This window comes from Callorhinus ursinus, unplaced genomic scaffold (assembly GCF_003265705.2).
Source record: "Callorhinus ursinus isolate GAN/ISIS: 27379988/994484 unplaced genomic scaffold, GSC_fseal_2.0 scaffold21, whole genome shotgun sequence".
Lineage (NCBI taxonomy): Eukaryota > Metazoa > Chordata > Mammalia > Carnivora > Otariidae > Callorhinus > Callorhinus ursinus.
The window spans coordinates 25399790-25421283 of NW_027397083.1; the positions used below are offsets into that span (position 1 = coordinate 25399790).

The window sequence follows — 21494 nt, forward strand, 5'->3', positions numbered from 1 at the left end:
GCTAGAATGTCCTACTACCAGAATATTAGAGCAACTATGTTAAGTGTAAAGATCCTGCCCCATGGATGCTCTACTCATTAGAACCATTTACATCTATTTCATGCATTAACAGAGTTCAGTTTGTCACATTAGGCCATTTGCATGTCACTGAAAATTGAGTCAGAAAGGAAAGGGATATCAAAGGATTAAAGCTTTAATGACTAGGAGAGAGAAAACTGAGTTTATGGCTCACAGATGGGGTCTGCAAGAAGGGACATTATCCAGATGTTTGCATGTTTCCTTGTGCTAACCCAAAATAATTTGAGTCAGTTTTCAAAATGGAGAGATAAAATAGTAAAGAGAGATAAGAAAAGGTGAGGGCTTCATCCAAGGAAAAAATATGCTACAAGTTCACCACAAAATGCAAAGTCCTCCCTCATCTAAATAACACCACGATTCCAATAAACCTCCTTACCCTTTTCCAGAACATGGGAAGCTTAGCCAATGACCAGAAAAAGGAGCAATCAGCTAATTAATCTGACACCCTTTAGAAGTCTCTTTATTTCTTTTCTAATTTGCAATTGTATCAGGTTGCTGACTTTTCTTCTTTTAAAGAGTTCATATTTTTAATGTCATCATCAGGAATAAATGCAGAACAAAAAATTCATAATTCTATACCCTCAAAAATTAAAAAAGTTCAATAATTATTCTTGTTCCCTTCAAGCCTTAATCATAATTATATATAATGTTTACAGAGATATTTTATATGTAAATACAATTTAAAAGTCTAGTTTTTTCTTTTTTCTCTCTCTTTTTTTAAAGATTTTATTTATTTTTCAACAGAGAGAGAGCGAGAGAGGGAACACAGCTGGGGGAGTGGGAGAGGGAGAAGCAGGCTCCCCGCTGAGCAGGGAGACCGATGTGGGACTCAATCCCAGGACCCTGGGATCATGACCTGAGCTGAAGGCAGACGCTTAACGACTGAGCCACCCAGGCGCCCAAAGTCTAGTTTTTTCTACTTAACATCATATCTTCAGTATTTCCTCACAATGATACATAGAAGTCTTTAAAATGATCCTTTCTGGTATCTGAACAACCAATATTTTGGCATGACCATACATGCAAAATACTTCTAAGTGTGCTGTGTTACAACAAATCTCCTTCATATAGTTCTTCCCATCTTTTGTATTAGTGTTTTCAAATTTCAGCACGCAGCAGAATTACCTGGACAGCTTGTTAAAGTACAGGTGGCTGGGCCCCACCTCAGGTGAGGCCCAGGAATTTGCAATTCCACCAAGTTCCCAGATGATGCAAATGCTGCTTATCTGGGAGATCACTTTTTTTTTTCTTTTAGTGTATTTTTTCTTTTTTTAAGGAAGCTGTACTCCCAATGTGGGGCTTGAACTCATGACCTCAAGATTAAGAGTCGCATGCTCTACCAACTGAGCCAGCCAGGTGCCCCTCAGGGAGATCACTTTAAATAATTATTTTTATTTAAATAGAATATTATCATCGAGTTGTATTGACAAATCAAATAGTACCTTTTTATGGCATCTAAGACATATTTCTGAAAACCTTTCCTACAAGTTTATACAAATTTATATTGCCACCTGATTTCTTGATACTTGAAGCCTGAATAGAAACCAGTTAACTGAAAGAATTGACAATGGAAAATTTATACTTTTCTCCTCAAAATCACAACTCGAGGCCTCAGATCCATCTATTTATATTTCAAGGATACAGACACCATGGCTAAATGGTAAGATCCAAACATCTGTTACCACAGAAATCAACAAGAAGCTTTTATCATCATTGTCCAATTTCAAAAGTCACTGAAAACTAACCGAAATATTTATACCTTGGAGCAGGGTAAATGTGTATCTGCACTATGCAGATACAAATTAGCTGCATGTAGCTTGTTTGTCCAACAGACAGTTCAAAAACCATGTCAGTCATTGGAAGATGTAGGGCAAAAATCTGGCTTCAAAAAATTGTTTTTGATAAGTTAGAAGCAAGAGCATTCTGACTTTGGCAGGGGATTATTAGCATGTTTGCCTAAAAGCCACAGTCAAAAATCTCAGAGGTTCTCCCTTGTATTAAAGGATTCTTCATATTTGGGTAGAGATTAATCCCTCACCCTTAAATGGAGACATATACATATAAATAAACATATTCACATAAACATACAGATGCATGTATATACGTAAGCATTAGATAGCCAGATATGCAGAGTAGCTATTCATACACTGGTTTCTAGAAACCCACAGATAAGACATACGCTTAGCAAAAATATCTTCTGCAGAAGATGTCTTCCCGGCTCTTTCTCTGTCATCTGCAAACATCCTTGTATTTTTCATTCTTATTTGTTGTTATTGTATCTCTTTGAGTGTAGAAAGAGATGTTGTGTTCAGATGCATAATAATAATAAAACCATACATAAGTAAAGTGATTGGGTGTTTCAACAAACCTTGAAATCTAGTTGGCAATGAACTTATTAACTCTGGTTTATATTGAGAAGAGTAGATCAAAAGTAAAAATACGAGAATCTTTTAAGATTAAGATAATGTATTTATGACTTTCTAAGGGATGGTTTTTTCTGAGTTAGTGTTTCAGTAATTGTGTTATCTTTAAGTAAGAGCTAAGTCAACAGTCCTAACAAGCCTCAAGTGATTCAAAATTGTTCTTTGCGTGGACAGGTTCATTATGGCCATATGAAAACACTGCTGCTCTCAGAATGGACAGAAAACTAGGGGATAAACACTAATATAATATACCATATTTATTTCACTGTATGTATGTTTTATAGAATCATATACATAAATGCATCTACTTATGTAGAAAATATGACCCCACCTTGCAGCCTCAAAAGAGATATGGCAAATTTTAAAATATGCCAATGTTAAAAATACAAACATAAGAAACACAAGACGGCAATGCAGAGACAGTCAGGCAATCACTCCCCTAGTGTGTTTAAGATTCTGACTATAAGCACTTAGTACTTAATCCAGGTGTTCAGAGCAAACTAAAGTTAAAATATTAGCAGCAACAACCATATGATCACTTGAAAACCAAAACCTCTAAGCATTTTTGAGTCAAAGCTGTCAGCTCCTTATACTGAGTGAGTGCAGAATGACAATTAATTATAGTCCAAGCCACAAATCAAAAAGTACTAGCCAAAGTGTATACATATCAATGAGACTTTTTTAAGATTGTCCATTCAGTTTAGAAGAATAAATCGGGAGATAACATGTAATGAAAGGTACATATGGTCTTCATGTGAAATTTCAGTTCCTAAACTCAGTAGAATGGGAGGTGAAGGTTTCTAGGGAAAACAGAGAAAGGGACAGCAGCCTTTTTAAAATCAGCTTACTCCATCAGGGTGGAAATGGACCCCTAGCAAGCTGAAGGATAAGAATTTCAATGAATACATATTAGTGGATATTTTCCTTTTTTGACAAATAGTTTTAGTTTCCAATTTATGCAGTGACAGTAAGTTTGTTTTCAAAAGGATTTGAAAAAAATGGGCCACTTTTAAAGTAAAACCTGTTATATGCACCTAATGAATCGTTGAACACTACATCAAAAACTAATTATGTACTATATGCTGGCTAATTGAACAAAAAAATAAAAATAAATAAAAATAAAAAATAAAGTAAAACCTGTTGTAAAAAAAAAAACAGTGTAAATTACCTGTGGACAGTGTAAAAAGAGAAGGGGATTAGGGTAGTTAATTACAACACTGGTCTACAGCACGTGTTATAGCTGAGTGACGCCATAACTTGCTGGGCCAATCAGAAATGACCATATTCCAGTTACTTCTCTTATTGCAGGCTCACTCGGAACATCAGAAGCATGAAACTGAATGTGTCCAATATGTGTACGCTGTGTTAACTGGTATTAAATTCAAATGCTGTCACTCAGGACTTCGATATAATTCTTTTCAGTAAAGCAAATCTCATCTCCTCTATAAACAATACATGAAAAGAATTTCACCAAAAGGAAACTATTTTCTGAGTAGAAAAACAGAACATCAAAAAATACCTTAAATGTCCAATGTGCTATAAATTTATCTTATTCGTAAATATGGATATCAAATTCTCTGACCATTGACTAAATATGGAAGACCGTCAGGTCTATATGTCATATAGACATATGTGATACATATTTTTTGCTTAAAGATTTTAGGTTACATTATAGGGAAAAGTATCTAATTTATTAATCATGTGGTTGTCAACACTTCTAAAATAAAAAGCAATAATTATGTAAATAAATGAAGCCCTAGGTTTTGATTCTAGGCTCTAGGGACTAACATTCTCAAGAAGTCTGAGTCTCAAGAAAGGCTATCCTGAGAAAGGTCAACCTAGTAAAATTTAAATACATCTGTAGAGATGCCAAATTATTATTTTTTAATGTACTAAAGCGAAAGAAGGCAGCATATGTTATTTTTGTAATAAAACCAAGAGAACAATAAGCAAATACTAGAGCAACTCTCTATCTTAGTGAAGCCATTCTTCCAGATTTGTTCTCAAGACCCTAATCGTCATATATCATTATATTTTTCTCATTGTCATTACAAAGCAAAATAGCAATTACTACCTGGAAATTTTTAAAAAATCAATAAACATGGCCCTAAAGTTAGATTAAAAAACAAAACGATCAACATTATTTTTGAAGGCTAATTATGATCAAACTTTTCTTCAAATAACATGTTGTAGAGCCTCAAAAAATTTGTCATATGAATAACTTTCAGTCAAAAGTTGACATTAAGAAAACTTTACACTGACAAAATTTATACTGGGTCATCACTGATTTTGAGTATTATTACGAATTTTCATTGATGGTACTTGCTGTCCACATTCCTTCTGCTCCACAAAACAAATAACAAGCAAGATATTTTAACTTATCCAAATGAGAGAATACAGTTCCTTTGAATCATAACCTCTGTTCTTTAAAAAATGACTAAAAAATATAGAAGAAAAAGACATTGATTTCTAGGAATATATGAGTGCTATATTTTCATCCTCTTAATTTTGAAAAGAAGAATCTTGGTCTTAGGAAATGTCACAAGCTTATTTTTAGATGAAATTATCTTGATTATTCACAAAAAAAAGATCACAAGTGAAAAGCATGAAATGTTACTTTGAGCCACTAATAACAACTTAAAACTGCTCATGACATCTAGTCCGATTTTTCATTAGTAAAGTGGATATTAATGATCATAAATGATTGTAAAATGGACACAGACCACCAGAACATTCACTGGCACACATTCATGCTTCCTTATTCTAACCCAGAGAACGAAATAAGAAATGGCAGTCACTAGGGAACCATGCCATTGTAATGAGTTTGCATTCCCACTCTGGTTCATGACCCAAACTTCTTGAAAAAATCAGGTTCAAGGCGTTTGAAAAGTTACCAGGACCAATAGGACGATCGTTTCCCAAACTTGGGATATGGAAGACCAGGGCAGAATACTGTTTCTTCCTCCCTCCCCCCGCCCCCCCCCCCCGTGGGGTTTGGGGCCTGGGGGCAGGGGGCGGTGTTTAGTTCCTTTGAAACTAAATGTATAAACAAAAAAAGGAATTTGACTTTTCTTTTTCTCATTGTATTCGATCTCTATGATCTGTTTGGTGTGTGTGTTTGTCTATATGTAAAAAGAGAAAGATAGTTCTATTTATTTAGCCCTCAGTAGTAATTATGTATACTATATTAACAAATGTTCACACCTCCTATCTTCAAATCCAACTGTATGCAGCATAAGGAAAGTTCCTGCTTAGTTACGGGTCATATTTCCCCTGTAATTCCCAGCTCAAGTCCTGAATAGTCTCAGAAAGGACAAGATGTCAAGTGAAAAGTAAAACTTTACCCTAATGAAGAGGATCTTTTCTCCCACTCGGTATCTTCCTTGAGAGAGCCTCTCCACACAGAACTTGTTTGGGCATTTGCAAGGAGGATCTTCAGAAATTCGCTTCACCTGAAAAAGAAGAGCAGGCAAGTTCAATTTTCCTTAATCAGGTTCCATTTAGATTAATTTGTTCCGTGGGTTCAAAGGCCCCTGGACCATTAATGCTTTTAAATTTGTTCTATATCAAACTATGGACATGATATGAGCACAGAAATAACACATTAAATCCTAACTATGTAAAAGTCAGTCCCTGAAGGCATTTTCTGAAGGCCAATAACTGCACTAAGGCATAAGTTGGATGATGACAATAATAATGATGCTGGAGGATCATGATGAGCAAATCAATTGGCAGTGTAGGAATAATGAGCTAGGTTCTCATTTGGGGAGAATTAAAAAGATTGTGTACATTGTGTTGCCGAGATAAACATATTGAAAGCTAGAATAGAACGTATGTTAACAGGGCAAAATTTCCTCATTATAATTTTAATGATATTAATTTTACCATTTTCAAAATAAATGAGAATTAAATTATTTTTTTAAAAAAACAAGCCTACTGTTTCATATGACTTTGAATTCTAAGATTTCCTTTAGGAAATCATCCCTACTTCACCCAGAGTCACCCAGCAATTCACTCCATGTCAGTAATTCTCACCTACCAAAACCTACTTTTGTGGCAGTATCTTAAAATGTGCATGTCATTTGGAATCCATGTCTGAATATCAGATTTCATCTCTATTTAATCTATCTCCTTACTCCTTAAAAAATACATAGTCTAAGTGATATGAGCCACATTCTGGGGTAGGGTGGGGTCAGTGAATGTGGGCGGTTCTCAGAGTTCCTCTATGTGTATTTCTTTCTAAATGTATTTGTAAAAATGTTTTTAAAGTAAAAGTGTATATACATATAAACATATATATATAAATTATGTTCAATTTATACCATTGTTAATTTATACCATATCTTTTCACCACAATAAGGGCTTCCATGAAAAAGGAAGGATGGAAAGAAGGGAGAGAGGAAAGTAAGGGAGGGACGGAGAAAGGACTTCGGCCATCCAGCAGAAAATCAAGACAGTCAGCATCATAAAAACACATTTTAGGAGACCCATGTTTGGCACAGCTTCACTGCCACATAGGAAATGGGCAAGGCAGTAAATTGGTGTTCAAGTAGTTCCTCTGCTAGGACAAGACAATCATGATTATGTATGGTAAGTGTTTCCATCTTGAAGTGTTCTTAGATGAAACGCAGAAACTATCGGTATCAAATGAAAGAAAATACAAGAAACATATTCTCAAGTGGCCTGCCCTTCTCCATTGCCTTCCTAGCTTTGAAAATGGACTGGCTTTTTGAAATCAAGGGCTTTTTTGTAGTTGTGTGAGAGGTGGAGGCAGAAATGGAAGAGACAAGGCCAGACTGTGGGTAGTGGAAATATATTGTTAAGTCAACAGTGACTGATGACATCTGTGCTTCTTATATTACCTTGGGATAAGTCAGTCTGGCAGGTGTTCTGTTTTTGGCCAGGAACTCAGCCAATTTTCTGCAGAAATAGGATTTCAAGAGGAGCCTGATTACTCAGAATTATACTATCTCTCATCCCCAGACTGAGGAAGTTGATGGAGAAGAGGAAGAAAGTAAGAATGGTTTCTTAGAACTGTATTCAATTCATTGTGTGGGACTGCGCTCACCGTGAGCGAAGGCAAACAGAGAACTTAACACAACCCTGTTTTTTTTTTTTTTAATCACAACTGATTCCCTCTATCAGGACATCTGGAGAATAGATTAATCTGAATGGACTCCACATTCAGTGTGTTTCTCTGATGATAATCTTGATTAAAAAAGGTGGCATGGATTATCCGCATAAAGGGTCACCTATTTTTTTTTTAAATTTTCCACAATTTCCCTAAGGAAATTTGAGGATACACTGAAAGTTTCAAACTGGTAGTTCTTATTGAAACAGTTCATGGAATATGATATCTTAGGTCAGCTTTTCTTTCTCTTTATTCTTTTCTCTTCTTTTACCCTTCTTCTTTTGCTCTCCCTCTTTATTCTCCTTTTTTTCCTCTTTTCTTTTTTTTTGATGAAATAATTACTTTGCCAGAGTAAAAATAGCTAATATTATTAACAAAACACAGGGACTTTGCAAGCAATCTCTATCTGAAACCCCTATTCTATAGCACACACTGCCGCTCAAGAATTTCAACTCCCCAATGGCTGTTTATGCCTCACACACAGCGAAGCAATTGCCATAGGAGCTCTTTCTTTTTTATATTTGACATATGAAGCTCTGATTTAAACCATGGGTGAGGACCAAGTTATTTTTCTCTTTGTTCCACTGTCCCTGAAACAAAACACACCAATGAAAAACTATCACTTAACCAGAATGTGAATATTTCAATGCAATTTCCCCAAATGTAGAGTGAAGGAGCCTGCAAGAGACTTCTGTGGCCAAATAAATCTGGAAAGTTCCAGATTAAACAAGACCCTCTCAGAGAACTCATTATTGCTTTTGATATGCCAGCATGCATTGCCAAACTCTAGACAGGGACTATAGTAAGCCATATTTCTCAAACTAACATAACCATGGAATACTTTTCCCCATGGGGTCTCTGGCAGTATGTTTGATTAAACATTATTTGAGAAATGCTGGCTTAAAGACTTTCAGAACAGAATATTCTAGCTGGCAATAGTACAGAAATATCCACTTGACACATTTCCTACATTCAATTAAATCCCCTTAGCTAAACAGATGGTTATGTTCCCAAACTCCACTTAGTAAACCTTATAGGGGGTTTCAAGCTCTTCTGAAATCCCCTTCATGGTTTGTAGGTGAAAGAACAGAACTTGGAGTAGAAAGAACAAACAGAGCAACAGTCATGCCATTTATTTATTTATTTATTATTTATTTATTTATAAGATTTTATTTATTTGAGAGAGAGAGTATGAGCTGGGGGAGAGGGAGAGGGAGAAGCAGACTCCCTGCTGAGCAGGGAGCCCGACGTGGGGCTCAATCCCAGGACCCCAGGATCATGACCTGAGCCGAAGGCAGACACTTAACCGACTGAGCCACCCCGGTGCCCCAAGAGTCATGCCATTTTAAAGACAGTACCTATCTCATTCTACTCCTCAACTGGAGTATCGGCAAGACTTTTCCAAAATCCCTTCCATACTTTTTGCACCACCTTCTCTCTCTCGTCTTCCCACTCCCCTACTCAAGGGAAGGGGGATGAGGGATGGCCACACGTGGGACAAGCTGATGAAGAAAAGGACCCAGTTGCTTCTAGCTACTTCCCCCAGGTTCATGCAAATGGCTTCAAGTGGCAACCTCTCTACCGTCTGCCAAGCTGCAGCAAGGTTGAGAGTACACGTATTTCCAGAGCACATGGCTTTTCTTGATAAACGGGAAAAGGCAGAAGCTTTTTAAACTTTTATTACCTACACTGGTAATTTATCCAGTATGCATGCCACTGGATAGATATAGATGAATAAAATATGATACTGTCATGGGGACCAAGAACCACACCTAGAGAAGAATGGGCATTTATGCCCAAGAAGGCACATACCTCTTAAAAATACACAAAACTTTGGGGCATCAAGAACTAATTTGTCAATTTTGCCTGGGATAAGAGCTACTGACAAAAACTTTATATAGGAGGCTGTGCAATCTGAATTTTAAAAGATGAAAAAGCACTTATATGAATATTCAAAGGCTGAATAAGCAGAAACCTGATGAGGAAAGCAAGTGAGGAAAAACATAGGATATAAAATTACCTTAGAAATCTGGAATTAGCAGGCATGTTTACAGTGGATACATCAGAATGCAAGAGTAAGTCCACAGGGTAAAAAGTCCAGGAAAGAAAAAATGGGCCAGAACATGGAGGACTTATGTGGCATGTCAATGACTTTGGGCGTTACCCTGGAATGTGAAAGGGAACCCCCTATATAATTTTAATCAAATCTGAGTTGCATTTTTTGCTGATCATTCTGTTAGCAATAACGTTAAGGGGGAGAATTTCAAGAAGAGAATGGTAAACAGTATCAAACACCAAAAAGTGGTCTCATAATTTGCAAACTAAAAAATTCATTTGAGAGGCACCTGGGTGGCTCAGTTGGTAAAGTGTCTGACTCTTGATTTCAGGTCAGGTCATGATCTCAGGGTCTTGAGATCCAGCCCAGCCTCGGGATCCAGGCTCAGTTCTGACTCTGTTTGTCCCTCTCCCTCCCATTCTCTTCCTCTCCCCCGCATGTGCTATGTCTCTCTCTCCAGCTAGAATAAATAAATAAAAATAAAATCTTTGAAAGAAATTCATTTGATTCAGTGATTCATTCATTGAAAGGCGAAGGGTGAAGTTGGCCAGAACTCTGCCTCTAATGCATCAGAGAAAGTGAACGGAGGTCAGAGAAACACATTTATAAGAAAGTCTAAAGGAACATCTTACTCTAAAGTAAGTTGAATCAGAAAAGTATAACCAGGAGAGAAGGAACATTATTCTCATCAACATATAAATAGTATGTCATTGCCTACTGTTAATACAATATGTTGTTCAATTTCCTTATACAATAAAAATGAAATACTATGACAAGGAAGGCATGTGACCAATCCTAAAAACAGCCCTGTGATTTTAAAATCCTTTTAGATGGCATTGGATTAAAATGCCCTTCCTAGGCTTTAATTCCTGAGTGGATTGAACAAAAGAAACTAAATTAAACTGATTTTGGCTAAAACATCTTGACAGGGTAAGTTTTAACTTGGCTGCCCTTAGAAATGGAAATTCTCAATCTGTCAAATTGTACTTCTGCTTCTCTGAATCTGCAATATAGGCCATAGTGTCACATGGGGAAAAGCAAAAGGCAATCTGTCTTCCACATCCTACAGTGTCAGTCAGCCATTTTCCCAGCTCTTTGCAGCTCAGACCCTAGAGAAGGAGACTCTCAGCTATGGGCCAGCACTGCTTTTCAGTCCTGCCTATTCCATATAAGTGCATTACGGTTGGGGCTAGTTTCTGAGGACCTTTCCATGTAGGAGACATACTTCAGTCTATCATCCCTGAGGTAACTACTTTTTGAACAACTGCCCAGGTACTTTTGAGATTTGCACTCAGTCTGTGTGCTGGGAGGTGAATGCAGGCACACAATCAAACACACTTCTTATAACCAAGAACTACTTATAACAGACAGCACAGGAGCCAGAGAGTTTTAATTCATCCAGGTTGCTCTTCCTTCCAGAATCTGTTTGCTGTGATTATGAGGGTCTACGAAAACATTCCCTAATCTGCCAAAGATAGTAATCTGCTAAGGAGAGAGGTGGGGACCCCAGACAGTTAGCAAAACTGAGTTGGAATCTAAGCTCCTCTCCCTTCGGCAGGTGATTCAATTCCTGCTTAAGTTTCTCCAACAAGAAAGGAGCCTTGTGATAACAAGAGCCCTTGAAAAACAATGATAGATCCTGGCCAAGAGCAGACAGGGAGCAAAGGGCAACTCTGTTCTCTGTGGCAGATTGATGTTCTCTTCTGCCTCCAGCTTCTTATCTGTGAAACAACCATGAACCAAAACTATCAAGGTTGAACTGTTTGCAAAGATAATTTTTAGGAAGTTAACTTATTATCCTAAAATTTTAAATACTACTCAGTAGAATTCAGTGACGCATTATTTTAAATGACTGGCTCAGGTTTGAATCTCAAAATGACTACTTCTACTGTTGTAGTTCTACAAACTTTTTCATAGGATTTAAAAATGAATTTCAATGAAATTGAAATAGGTAAAGGTTAGATTGACGAAAGATTGTACAGAATGAGTTTTGAAGTTCAGAAAAGACTAAGGGCTGGTAAGAAATCCAACCAATTTTACTTACTGCATCATCCAGTAAGTTTCCCGTACTCTTTTTTCCAGAAGATTTTGATGAAGGAGAAGGTGAAGGAGAAGGAGCAGAAAGTGTTTCTTCTTGTTCAATCTCTTTTTCCAATTTTATCAAACCAGGAGGTTCCACACCATACCTTTTAAAAGACACCAGATCAATACACACACATAACTTATAATGACACACTTACCATACGTTACATTTGATCATGAATGCCATAGGACCAAATTGCTGACTTTTTTTTAAAACTAACTTTCTCTGGCACTGAAATGGTGAGTTCTTAAATTGGCCTCCTTTTAAGCAGGAAAAAACACATATATCTGATTTTGATATAGATACATATGTATACACTTATGTTTAGATATGTATATAGACACATGAATAGACACCTGACATATTAAGAATAAAAATACTCCATGTAATATATTGAGGCAATAACATGAATTATCATGTAAAATTTAGTCTTCAGCTTTTAGATTTACTAGCTTAGAGATTTGTAATTGAATTCCTATTTTTTTAAGATTGATTGATTGATTGATTTGACAGAGAGAGAGCGAGAGAGTGAGCACAAGCAGGGGGAGTGGGGGAGAGGGAGAAGCAGGCTCCCCACTGAGCAGGGAGCCCGATGTGGGGCTTGATGCGGGGCTTCATCCCAGGACCCCGGGATCATGACCTGAGCCGAAGGCAGACGCTTAATGACTGAGCCACCCAGGCGCCCCGAATTCCTACTTTGAATACAAGCTTGTTAAAGATGAAAATAGCAATCCCCAAAATGAACATCCTTAAATGACTTAACAGAGAAGAAATTCACTGTTAATTGTACACCTCCTCTGAGCCCAGAACGATGTAGTGTGGGGTTATACTGTGTCATAGGTTATACACTTAAAAACAATGTAATGAAAGCATGTATAGGGGTACAGTGAAAGAAAATGAATAAGAGCGAATAGAGAAATAATTTAGAATAACAATGTTAAAAATTATGTGTTGTAAATTATCAATATTATAGAAGTTCAAAAAGAGAGATGTCATTGTTATTGGCATTCTTCTCTCCCATAATCATATTTTTCTTAGGCTAAATTTTAATTGGTTTGGTTTCTTAGATGCATATCAGTTTACCTAGGTGGAGAAGACCAAAGATAATACCAGAATTTGAGAGTTGAAGGACCTTTGGGATCATCTAGTTATACTCTTAAATTTTTACAGAATAAAGAATAAAGATCCAGAAAGGGTACAGAATTAGCTAGGAGCAAGACAAAGATGCAAATCCAGATTTTCTCAGTGTAGGGCTGAAGCTCTTTTTCTCTGACCTTTTAATCAGGTGATTACATGTTAGAAAGGAGAGGAAAATGTCATTTGGAAAGTTAAAAAATAGGTTATGGATAATCTACAAAGAAAATAATCTACCCAGAGAGAATAAATATGTAGACAGTATGTCTACTACCGCAGAGTGAATAATATATTTAAAAGATCATTAAGTGCAAAAGCTTAGATTATTGTCCTGTTCTAATGGCTTATTTTAACTCACATCATCACACATGTGTTCAGGATACACTTCCAGAGGAAGAATTTCCCCACTCTTGATATTTTGTTCTTGTCGAGGGTGCTAAATTAGTTCAATTGCTGGCCTCTCTCTTTCATTACTCACTCTTCTCCAACAAGATGAAGGGATTTATCAAATTGTAAAATCTAAGAATCAGTTGAGCATGGTTGACTCAGTTCACTCTTCTTCTAGGGAAGAAGCTACCCCCAGAAAGACCTCCATAGAAAACTCCACCCTATCCATCTTTGTTTGTAATTAGGTAGTTAATTGGCGTATTTCTGGAGGTCAGTTAAAGACACTAAGCATGTCTCTCAACTTGGATTTGTTTTTAAATTTATTTTTTATTTTTTTAATTTACATATAATGTATTATTTGTTTCAGAGGTACAGGTCTGTGATCCATCAGTCTTATACAATACACAGCGCTCGCCGTAGCACATACCCTCCCCAATGTCCATCACCCAGCCACCCCATCCCTCCCACCCCCCACCACTCCAGCAACCCTCAGTTTGTTTCCTGAGATTAAGAGTCTTTTATGGTTGGTCTCCCTTTCTGGTTTTGTCAACTTGGATCTTATCAGTAGAAATTTGATGTTCCATCTGCAACTCTTTCATTTCATTTTCAATATTTTTTCAGAATTTAGAGGATAAGGATGCACACTGTGTCAGAATCTCTTTAAGAGCCGAAAACTTAGAATTTAGTACAAAACGGTTTAGGCTGTCATAACTCAACTGAACAACTGCTTTTTTGAGAACCGTCACTATTGAACAGAATAATTTTTAGCTAAATAAATCATTAGCTAAAAGACCTAGGCATCATTCATATTTCTAATGTTTTATATATATTATCCAGTTAATGAGACATAATGGAAACATGCACTAGACTGCAAATCTGTATCAGTAGAGACCAGTGTCTAGTTCATAGCATCCCAAGAGCTAGCATAGATCCTGGCACACAGTACGTACTTAAAGAGTTGCCACGTGAATGGAAAAAAAATACCATGGTATCATATAATAATAATTTTGGGTTCCAGATACGAGTTTGATTTCATTGTTCTGGATCTTTAGTTGCATGTCACTTTATTTTTTTAAGGTTTTATTTATTTATTTATTTATTTATTATTTATTTATTTATTTATTTATTTATTTATTTAGAGTGCACATGAACAGGGGGAAAGGCAGAAGGAGAGAAAGAGGGAGGGAGAATCTTAAGCAGACTCCCCGGATGAGTACAGAGCTGGTGGAGGGGCTTGATCTCATGACCCTGAGATCATGACGTGAGCTGAAACCAGGAGTCCGACACTTAACTGAGCTATCGAGGCACCCCAATTGCATATCACTTTAATAAAACATGTCAATATTAAGTGCACATAAATGCTTTACCAAAAGTTTTTCCAGAAGATTTTAAACCCTATCCAAAACTAAACCAAATATATATTTTTTTCTTTCTAGTACTTCATTAATTACACTGAAATCAACTCAGCATCTCATTACTGTTGACAAGTACCAACAACACTCACATGGAGATTTGTGTATCATTCTTCCCTGAGGTAGACTTGAGCTCACTGTGCCATTAACCTACGTTTTAAATGTAGCAAATCACTTAACCTCTAGAAGTCTGTTTTCTATCAGGAAAGTAGAAATGAAAATGGCCTGCCTCAGAGGTCTGATGTCATGGTGTGGGGAGGGAGGGAGGATGGTAGAACAGCAGCTGCTATTGAACATCTTCAATGTACCCAGCACAGTTGGGCATCCTGACATACATTATTTCTGAGCCTCCTTGTAAGTTCAATGTAAAATGGAAATTCTAACTTCTGTGTTTTAATGTTGTGGGTGCCTGGGTGGCTCAGATGGTTAAGTGTCTGCCTTCAGCTCAGGTCATGATCTCCAGGTCCTGGGATGGAGCCCCATGTTGGGTCCCTGCCCAGAGGGGAGTCTGATTCTCTCTCTGCCTCTCCCCTGCTTGTGAGCTTGCTCTCTCTCTCTCAAAGGAATGAATACAATCTTTAAAAAAAGTATCCATTACATGCTCAGTACAGTGTCTAACACATGGCACAGCCTCTGAAATTGTGTTGATAATGGATGTATCAAAGGTTTTACCACTAGGAACCTGCAGCACAAAGATGCTTTTGCCAAAGCTTTTTGAAAAATATATTATACCACCAAATGAAATAATATAAGGGCCTGAAAATTAAGATGTAAGGTAGTATTATTACTACTGTTTATATTATTACTATTGTTTGTATCCTTTACAAAGGAACTTATTCTAGGCTTTCTTTATATCAGTTTTCCTAGAATTATGAAACAGCAGAAATAGCTCAGTGCTGGATGTAGCAGAGCAAGTTAGAAACTCAGCTTTGCTCCTCACTCCCTGGATGAACTTCAGTAGGTAACTCTTTTTAATCTGCCTAGACTTCTTTGAATACTTAGTCCATCAAGGTACAAACTTGTGTTATATTTAATGTCCTTAAGAGAATAACACAAACTGGGCAGTGAAGCTAGAGGAATTTAACACACTAGAATTCACGGCCAACTAAAAGTCAATCATAAGTTAAAACATCATATTCAAATGTATAAATTAAGCCAGTTGGAAAATATGATTTCACTTGTCGGTGGATTCAGGCCACCTTTCAGGAATAGGCCCCATAATTTTTTACTTTTCTTTTTTTCTTTCTCTCTTTCTCTCTCTCTCTCTCTCTCTCTCTTTTTTACAAAGTAAAATAATAATATGTTACTAGAGGAACAACAGGCTTCACCATGTCTGATACAAACTAGACTAAGTTTGAATGAAGCTGGTAACAAAGTCATACATGGAAAGCCTTGCCCTGGAGATTTTTTTCTTTATCTGGGAATGCTGAAAATTAGCTCTGCCACTGAACACAGGGAATCAACACTAAGCTCCAAATCTCTGCTTATATTGGCTTTTAAATACTTCAAGCTGCCTAGGGTAGAGTCAGCCAGTCCCAAAATGCACACTTAAATACGATTCATTGGCTTCCTGTCTGTCTGGAGATGTCAACAGGCTGTAAATCATGACATTCCCCTGGGCCTGGGGGCTCACACCTGCAAGCCAACTTAGTCACCAAATAGGTCTTTTTTTCTACTCTCCAAAAGGTTGCTTTATTCTGGTTTCCGTGATTAATTCTATACCACTTCATGTTTCTACTTTGTCTGTGAGGTTTTCACAAATCTATACTATTTTCTACTCCTTTCCAGCTATAAGATTTTTGAGTTTTGGGAGAGAGAGTTTGTTGTTTTCACACTGAATAAGGGTCAAACTAAAGATAGCAAGAAGGTTGAATTCACTAAAACCAAACCCTCACATCTGTATACCCCAGTGACAGGAGAGTAGAGTGAATAATGAAAGGGCAAGGACTCTGGTTTTGTCTCATTGAAAAAAAAAAAAGCAAAGTGCCAGGGAAAGTGTCTTCTGGTTAATGACTTTATGAAGAGGTTCTAGGAATGGCTTTTTCATTTTTCTGGCACATGACATGATTTTTGAGATTGGTCTAGATGACATAATTGAGCTTTCAAACTGAGCCCTGAACTAGAGAATTTATTCAAACTATTTAGTAGACTAGAGTATTCAAAAAAAAAAGAAAAAGACATCTGGGACCTATTTCAGTAGAGTTAGGGGGACACATTTTAGAAACTCCCCCTTCTTAAGGCAGATAAATTTATAGATAAACAGATGAGTTTATAGTTAACAGACAGTTTATAGATTCTTGCAAGATAGTTTTGCCCTATTTTTATTCTGTTTTGAAGTAATTTAAAGATAGATTTACATTTGGAAGGAAATTTCACCCATGTGAAGACATGTGATATTCTTAGCAGTCAGAGTCAAGTGCTTTAAATAGGATGTGTTAATTAATAAACCTTGTATAAGAATATATTTTAAGCAACACTTCATTAGGCCATGGATTGAAATAGACTAACAAAAATGTTCACCAAGTATATTTCTTTCAAATGGTCATAAATTTTGTTCAAAATTAAGGAAGCACTCAAAAATAATCATATAAAAAGCTCCACTAAGATATTAATTATTGATTATGGCCCCAAACCAAAATATCAAAAGTTTTTAACTTTTAGCATAAAGCTAATCTTAATTCTGTAGTCTGTAAAAAGGCTGACTTCATAGGAATATTTTTCAGCAATGAATGTCAAAGCATTGTCATTAAAAAGATCTTTCAGGTTTTATTGACCTGCTTTTGCTGAGCATTTTACTTTTCAAAAGGAGAACAAACATATTTTACACTCAGAAACGGACACGGTTTCTGAAATATTAACAACAGGATTTCACTCTCCAGTGATGATAGCTCTATTTAGTCGAAAATAAAAGGAAGTTTTACCCATGAGAACAAAAATAAGCGGTCTTATTCTCCCATCTCAGATTTCAGAGAAGCCCACACAGTTCTCAAAGGAGCTTCACTGAGTGTCCCCAGGCAGGAAAACATGGCAGAGAATCAGAAACATCTTGAGAATCATACCCGAAGTGATGTTGATGTTTTTAAGATGACATTTGTGTAATTTTAAGGAGTTAATGTTTAGAATCAAATATACAAAAGCATCATCTGTCAGTGATTATTAAAAAAATGCTCACAACTCATAAGATTGTACTGGGAATTCCGTTATGGTCAAAACTCATCTAGTGTGTGTCCAGATTAATGTACTGAGTCATAAGAGCTCTCCCCAAATCACTTCTAGTTTTGGCTAAAGATGTCTTAACTCAATAATTTATGTAATCCTCTATGGAGGGGCGGGACGAGGAGGAAGCACAAAATAAAGATGCAGACATAGTTTTAAATTTCTTTCTGTTCAAAGAAAAATTTAGGAGTCAAATTAGATCAGGTGGATGAATTTTCCTTTTTTCCCTTTAACTAATATGCTCCAACATATAGTGTAGGGAGTGAAATTTGGGTTTATTGGGTTGCTGTCTCTAAAGCACAACTGAACTTCCATTCGATAAAAAAAAAAAAAGATCTTCAAATGTGTACAGAAACTTAAGTAGACATCTATATTTAAATGTTCAATCTATCCAATTGGTATTCAACTGTTTTACCTTATGCTGCACACAACAAAAGTAACACCCCGAATGATCTCAGCATATTTTCTGGTTTTCTGTGTAAGTGCAGTATTTCACATCACTCAAGTAAGTGAAGAAAATAAATAACAAGGTTTATAAATTGAGCATTGTAACATAAGGTTATCTTAATCTTTAGATAATTCCTTTGTGAAATTAGTAATATTTTTGTAATATGAATAATTACTGCTTTCACCAGCTTACATGGTTATAAGTGTGGTCAGAAATGGAGCAACCCATTCTTATCATCAATAACAATGATGATGGTGACGATGATGATAATAATAATGGCAGGATGAAAATTTGAGGGGTGATGGATAGATTGATGGCATAGATTGCAGTATGGTTTCACAGATATACACTTACCTCCAAACTCATCAACCTGTATACATTAAATATGTACAGCATTTTGTATGTCACCCAATAAACTGGTTAAAAAAAACAAGAATAAAGAAATGGAGCAACCCAGAATCTCAATTTCAAAATAATTGGGGGGAAAAACCCCCACAAAACTTGAAATGATCCTTCCCCATGAAATTGACCAGGCCATTATAATTCTCTGTCATTAAAATTAAGATTTTAATTTTTTTTATATACTATGGAAAGGGGCAATTTATGCCAGACTTGAAGCTGAAGGAATGGGGATTTCTAAAGGGATTATGTCACTGGGTAGCATGTCTCCTCCTTTGATGACTCTGTCATAGTTAAAAAGTCTGGTTCAGCCAGATTCCTAATCCCAGTGTTCCAGTAATAAAAAGTGTAATTACAAAAAATAAAATAAATCCAGGGAACAGGCAAATAACACAAACTAAACAAGAGGATAATGACATCTCATGGCTAATTCTGCAGATGGTGCAACTCCTTCTCTTTACCTGCATATCACGGCTTTCAAGATCATGATGCTGATTTGATTCCTATATTTAGATTATTAAAACTACAAAATGGAATCTGGCACTTTAGAATATTCTAGCAGTATAAATAAACAACTGAACAAAAAGTGTTCTGCCTAATCTGTTAAGTAGGAACCATCCATGTTTCTAACATTTCATGGCAACTGCTCATTTGTTGAGATTTTACTTTGTGTGTTTTCCTTCCCCCGTATTTTTAATTTCCCCCTTTTTAGGGGCTATCTGTAGAGTCCAAAGGATATCTATTCCTCTGACTCAAGGTTGTTTGCCCAAGACTGGGTGGCTTGGCAGAGTCCTAGAAGCAACTGATACATTTGTCTTGCTCCCTCATAGAACCCAGGACGGTGATGGCTCTGTAGGGGAGTGGGGTCCAAAGGAAGAGTTGGACACTACAAGCTCAAACTACGTCCCAGCAGTGGACAGAGAACTAGGGGACCCTCTCCCAAGGCCTTCACACAGTATCTGGAGCAGTATGGGAGAGAATAGGGAAAACTCCAAACGTCTCAAATTGGCTCTTTCACTTTGAGTGGAGTCTCAGTCATATTTAATTTGAAATTTTTTTTAATTAAAGAATCTTCCTCGTACACGCTTAGTGTGGTAAAGTAAAATTTATACCTGACATACAATTTGTTGAGATTATGTTGGCTATCATGTTTTATGGAACTTGGAGTTACTTCTGATTGCAGGTTAACTTTCCATTGGATCAAAAACAAAAACAAAAACAAACAAAAAACCCAGGTCTATTCGCTGGCAGCAAGCTTTCTACCTATTGCTGTAATTTGCTGATGTGTGCACCTTGTATCTTCTTTACCCTGATTATCTTTATAAATTTCTCTTTGAGAACTTTCACCCAGAGCTAGCTCTCCCTTTATCTCATTGGCTCATCTGATCTGTATCCTAAAAGTGTACTCAGATCTTGATGAAAAAAACATCTAATTAATTCTTAATTTAATTTTGAATCAAGACTTCTTCAACCACTTACATCCTCGTTTCTAATTCTTTCAGCTTCACAGAACTGTCGGAAGATCTGTTTGGTCACTTGCAAGATAATGAAAGATAAGATATGAAACCAAAGCAAGTCAGCTGAGGTAATAAAGTCCCTTTCTCTATTTAGCTATGATTGTGACTTTTACAATTACTTCTTTTTTCCTAGAAGAAAATGATTCCATACATATTTTCACCTCTGAAGGATAATATTCTATGCCTTTCTCTAATCAAAATACGGAGAATAATTGAAAAACTATCTCCCCACTTAGAAGTAGAAGCTAAAAGACCTGAGAGATGGGATGTTGAATGAGAGAAAATGAGAAAAAAGGAACAACAGAGGAGACAGGTATTAAAATTATTAAATTTTAATAAATTCATTAAATATTAGATGATTTTAGGGATTATATTAAGAATTAATAATTATTATAAAGAATAAACAGGGAGAGAGGAGGTGAAGGAGTTGGGAGAGAGAGACATAACAGGAACAGACTTTAGTGGAAAGAGTAATAGTCACACACAACTTCATGTACAAGACCTTCCCCTACCCCCCAAGAAAAGGATGGAGGGAAAATGTATTGGACGAGAGGATATGCTTTTAGTAAATGCTTATTAGACGTAGTGGCTTTGACACGATCGTGGGGCTAGGAATATTGGTAGCATGCTTTTAGTTTGAACAACTCCTCTTGATGTTTGTACTGATTATATTTGAAAGAGTAGCTTCTCAATACCCAGGTTAAATTAACAATGCAAAGCCAGGAAGCTCCTCAGTTGCTTCAATGCTGAGATGGCCCACATCTTAACATAGTGGCAGCAGTTTGACCTACCTGGCTGCAATCCGGCCAAGCTCTAGCAAACAGAGACATACTTCTCTGGGTTGCTTGTGGAGGACTGAAAGACAAGACAGAGGTGGACACCTTTATAATAGAAGGGATTGTAAAACAGCTCAATCGTGAACAGGCTTGCCAATGACCTCTCATCCCTCATGCTTCCCATAAATGATCTAGTCTTCGTTCTCACATTCACAGAAACCATCCCATCCTATGGTACACTTAGCTCTACTGAAGTCTTAACGCAGTTTTCAAAACTCTCTGCCTAACCTCCCTTCTCAAAGTCATGAGTCTCAGAAAATCTCACCCTGAGTAAATCTCATCCTGAAAATGTTTCTCTTTTATTAGGTAGTATTAATAAGTCAATCTTGGAAATATATGTAGTTGTCATTATGATATAAATAGTTGATATTTAA

At 36.5% G+C, this 21494-nt stretch overlaps 1 protein-coding gene across 1 annotated transcript in view; it reads right to left on the reverse strand.

Annotated features, from left to right (window-relative positions):
• The window catches only part of GAS2 (growth arrest specific 2), a 126958-nt gene that overhangs the window by 47755 nt on the left and 57709 nt on the right, over positions 1-21494 (reverse strand). Inside the window, exons 5-7 of the mRNA XM_025879045.2 lie at positions 21076-21139; positions 11733-11874; positions 5846-5953 (exon numbers count right to left, since the gene is read on the reverse strand). Of these exons, the coding sequence (XP_025734830.1) occupies positions 5846-5953; positions 11733-11874; positions 21076-21139 (314 nt within the window). The remainder of the gene's footprint in view (positions 1-5845; positions 5954-11732; positions 11875-21075; positions 21140-21494) is intronic.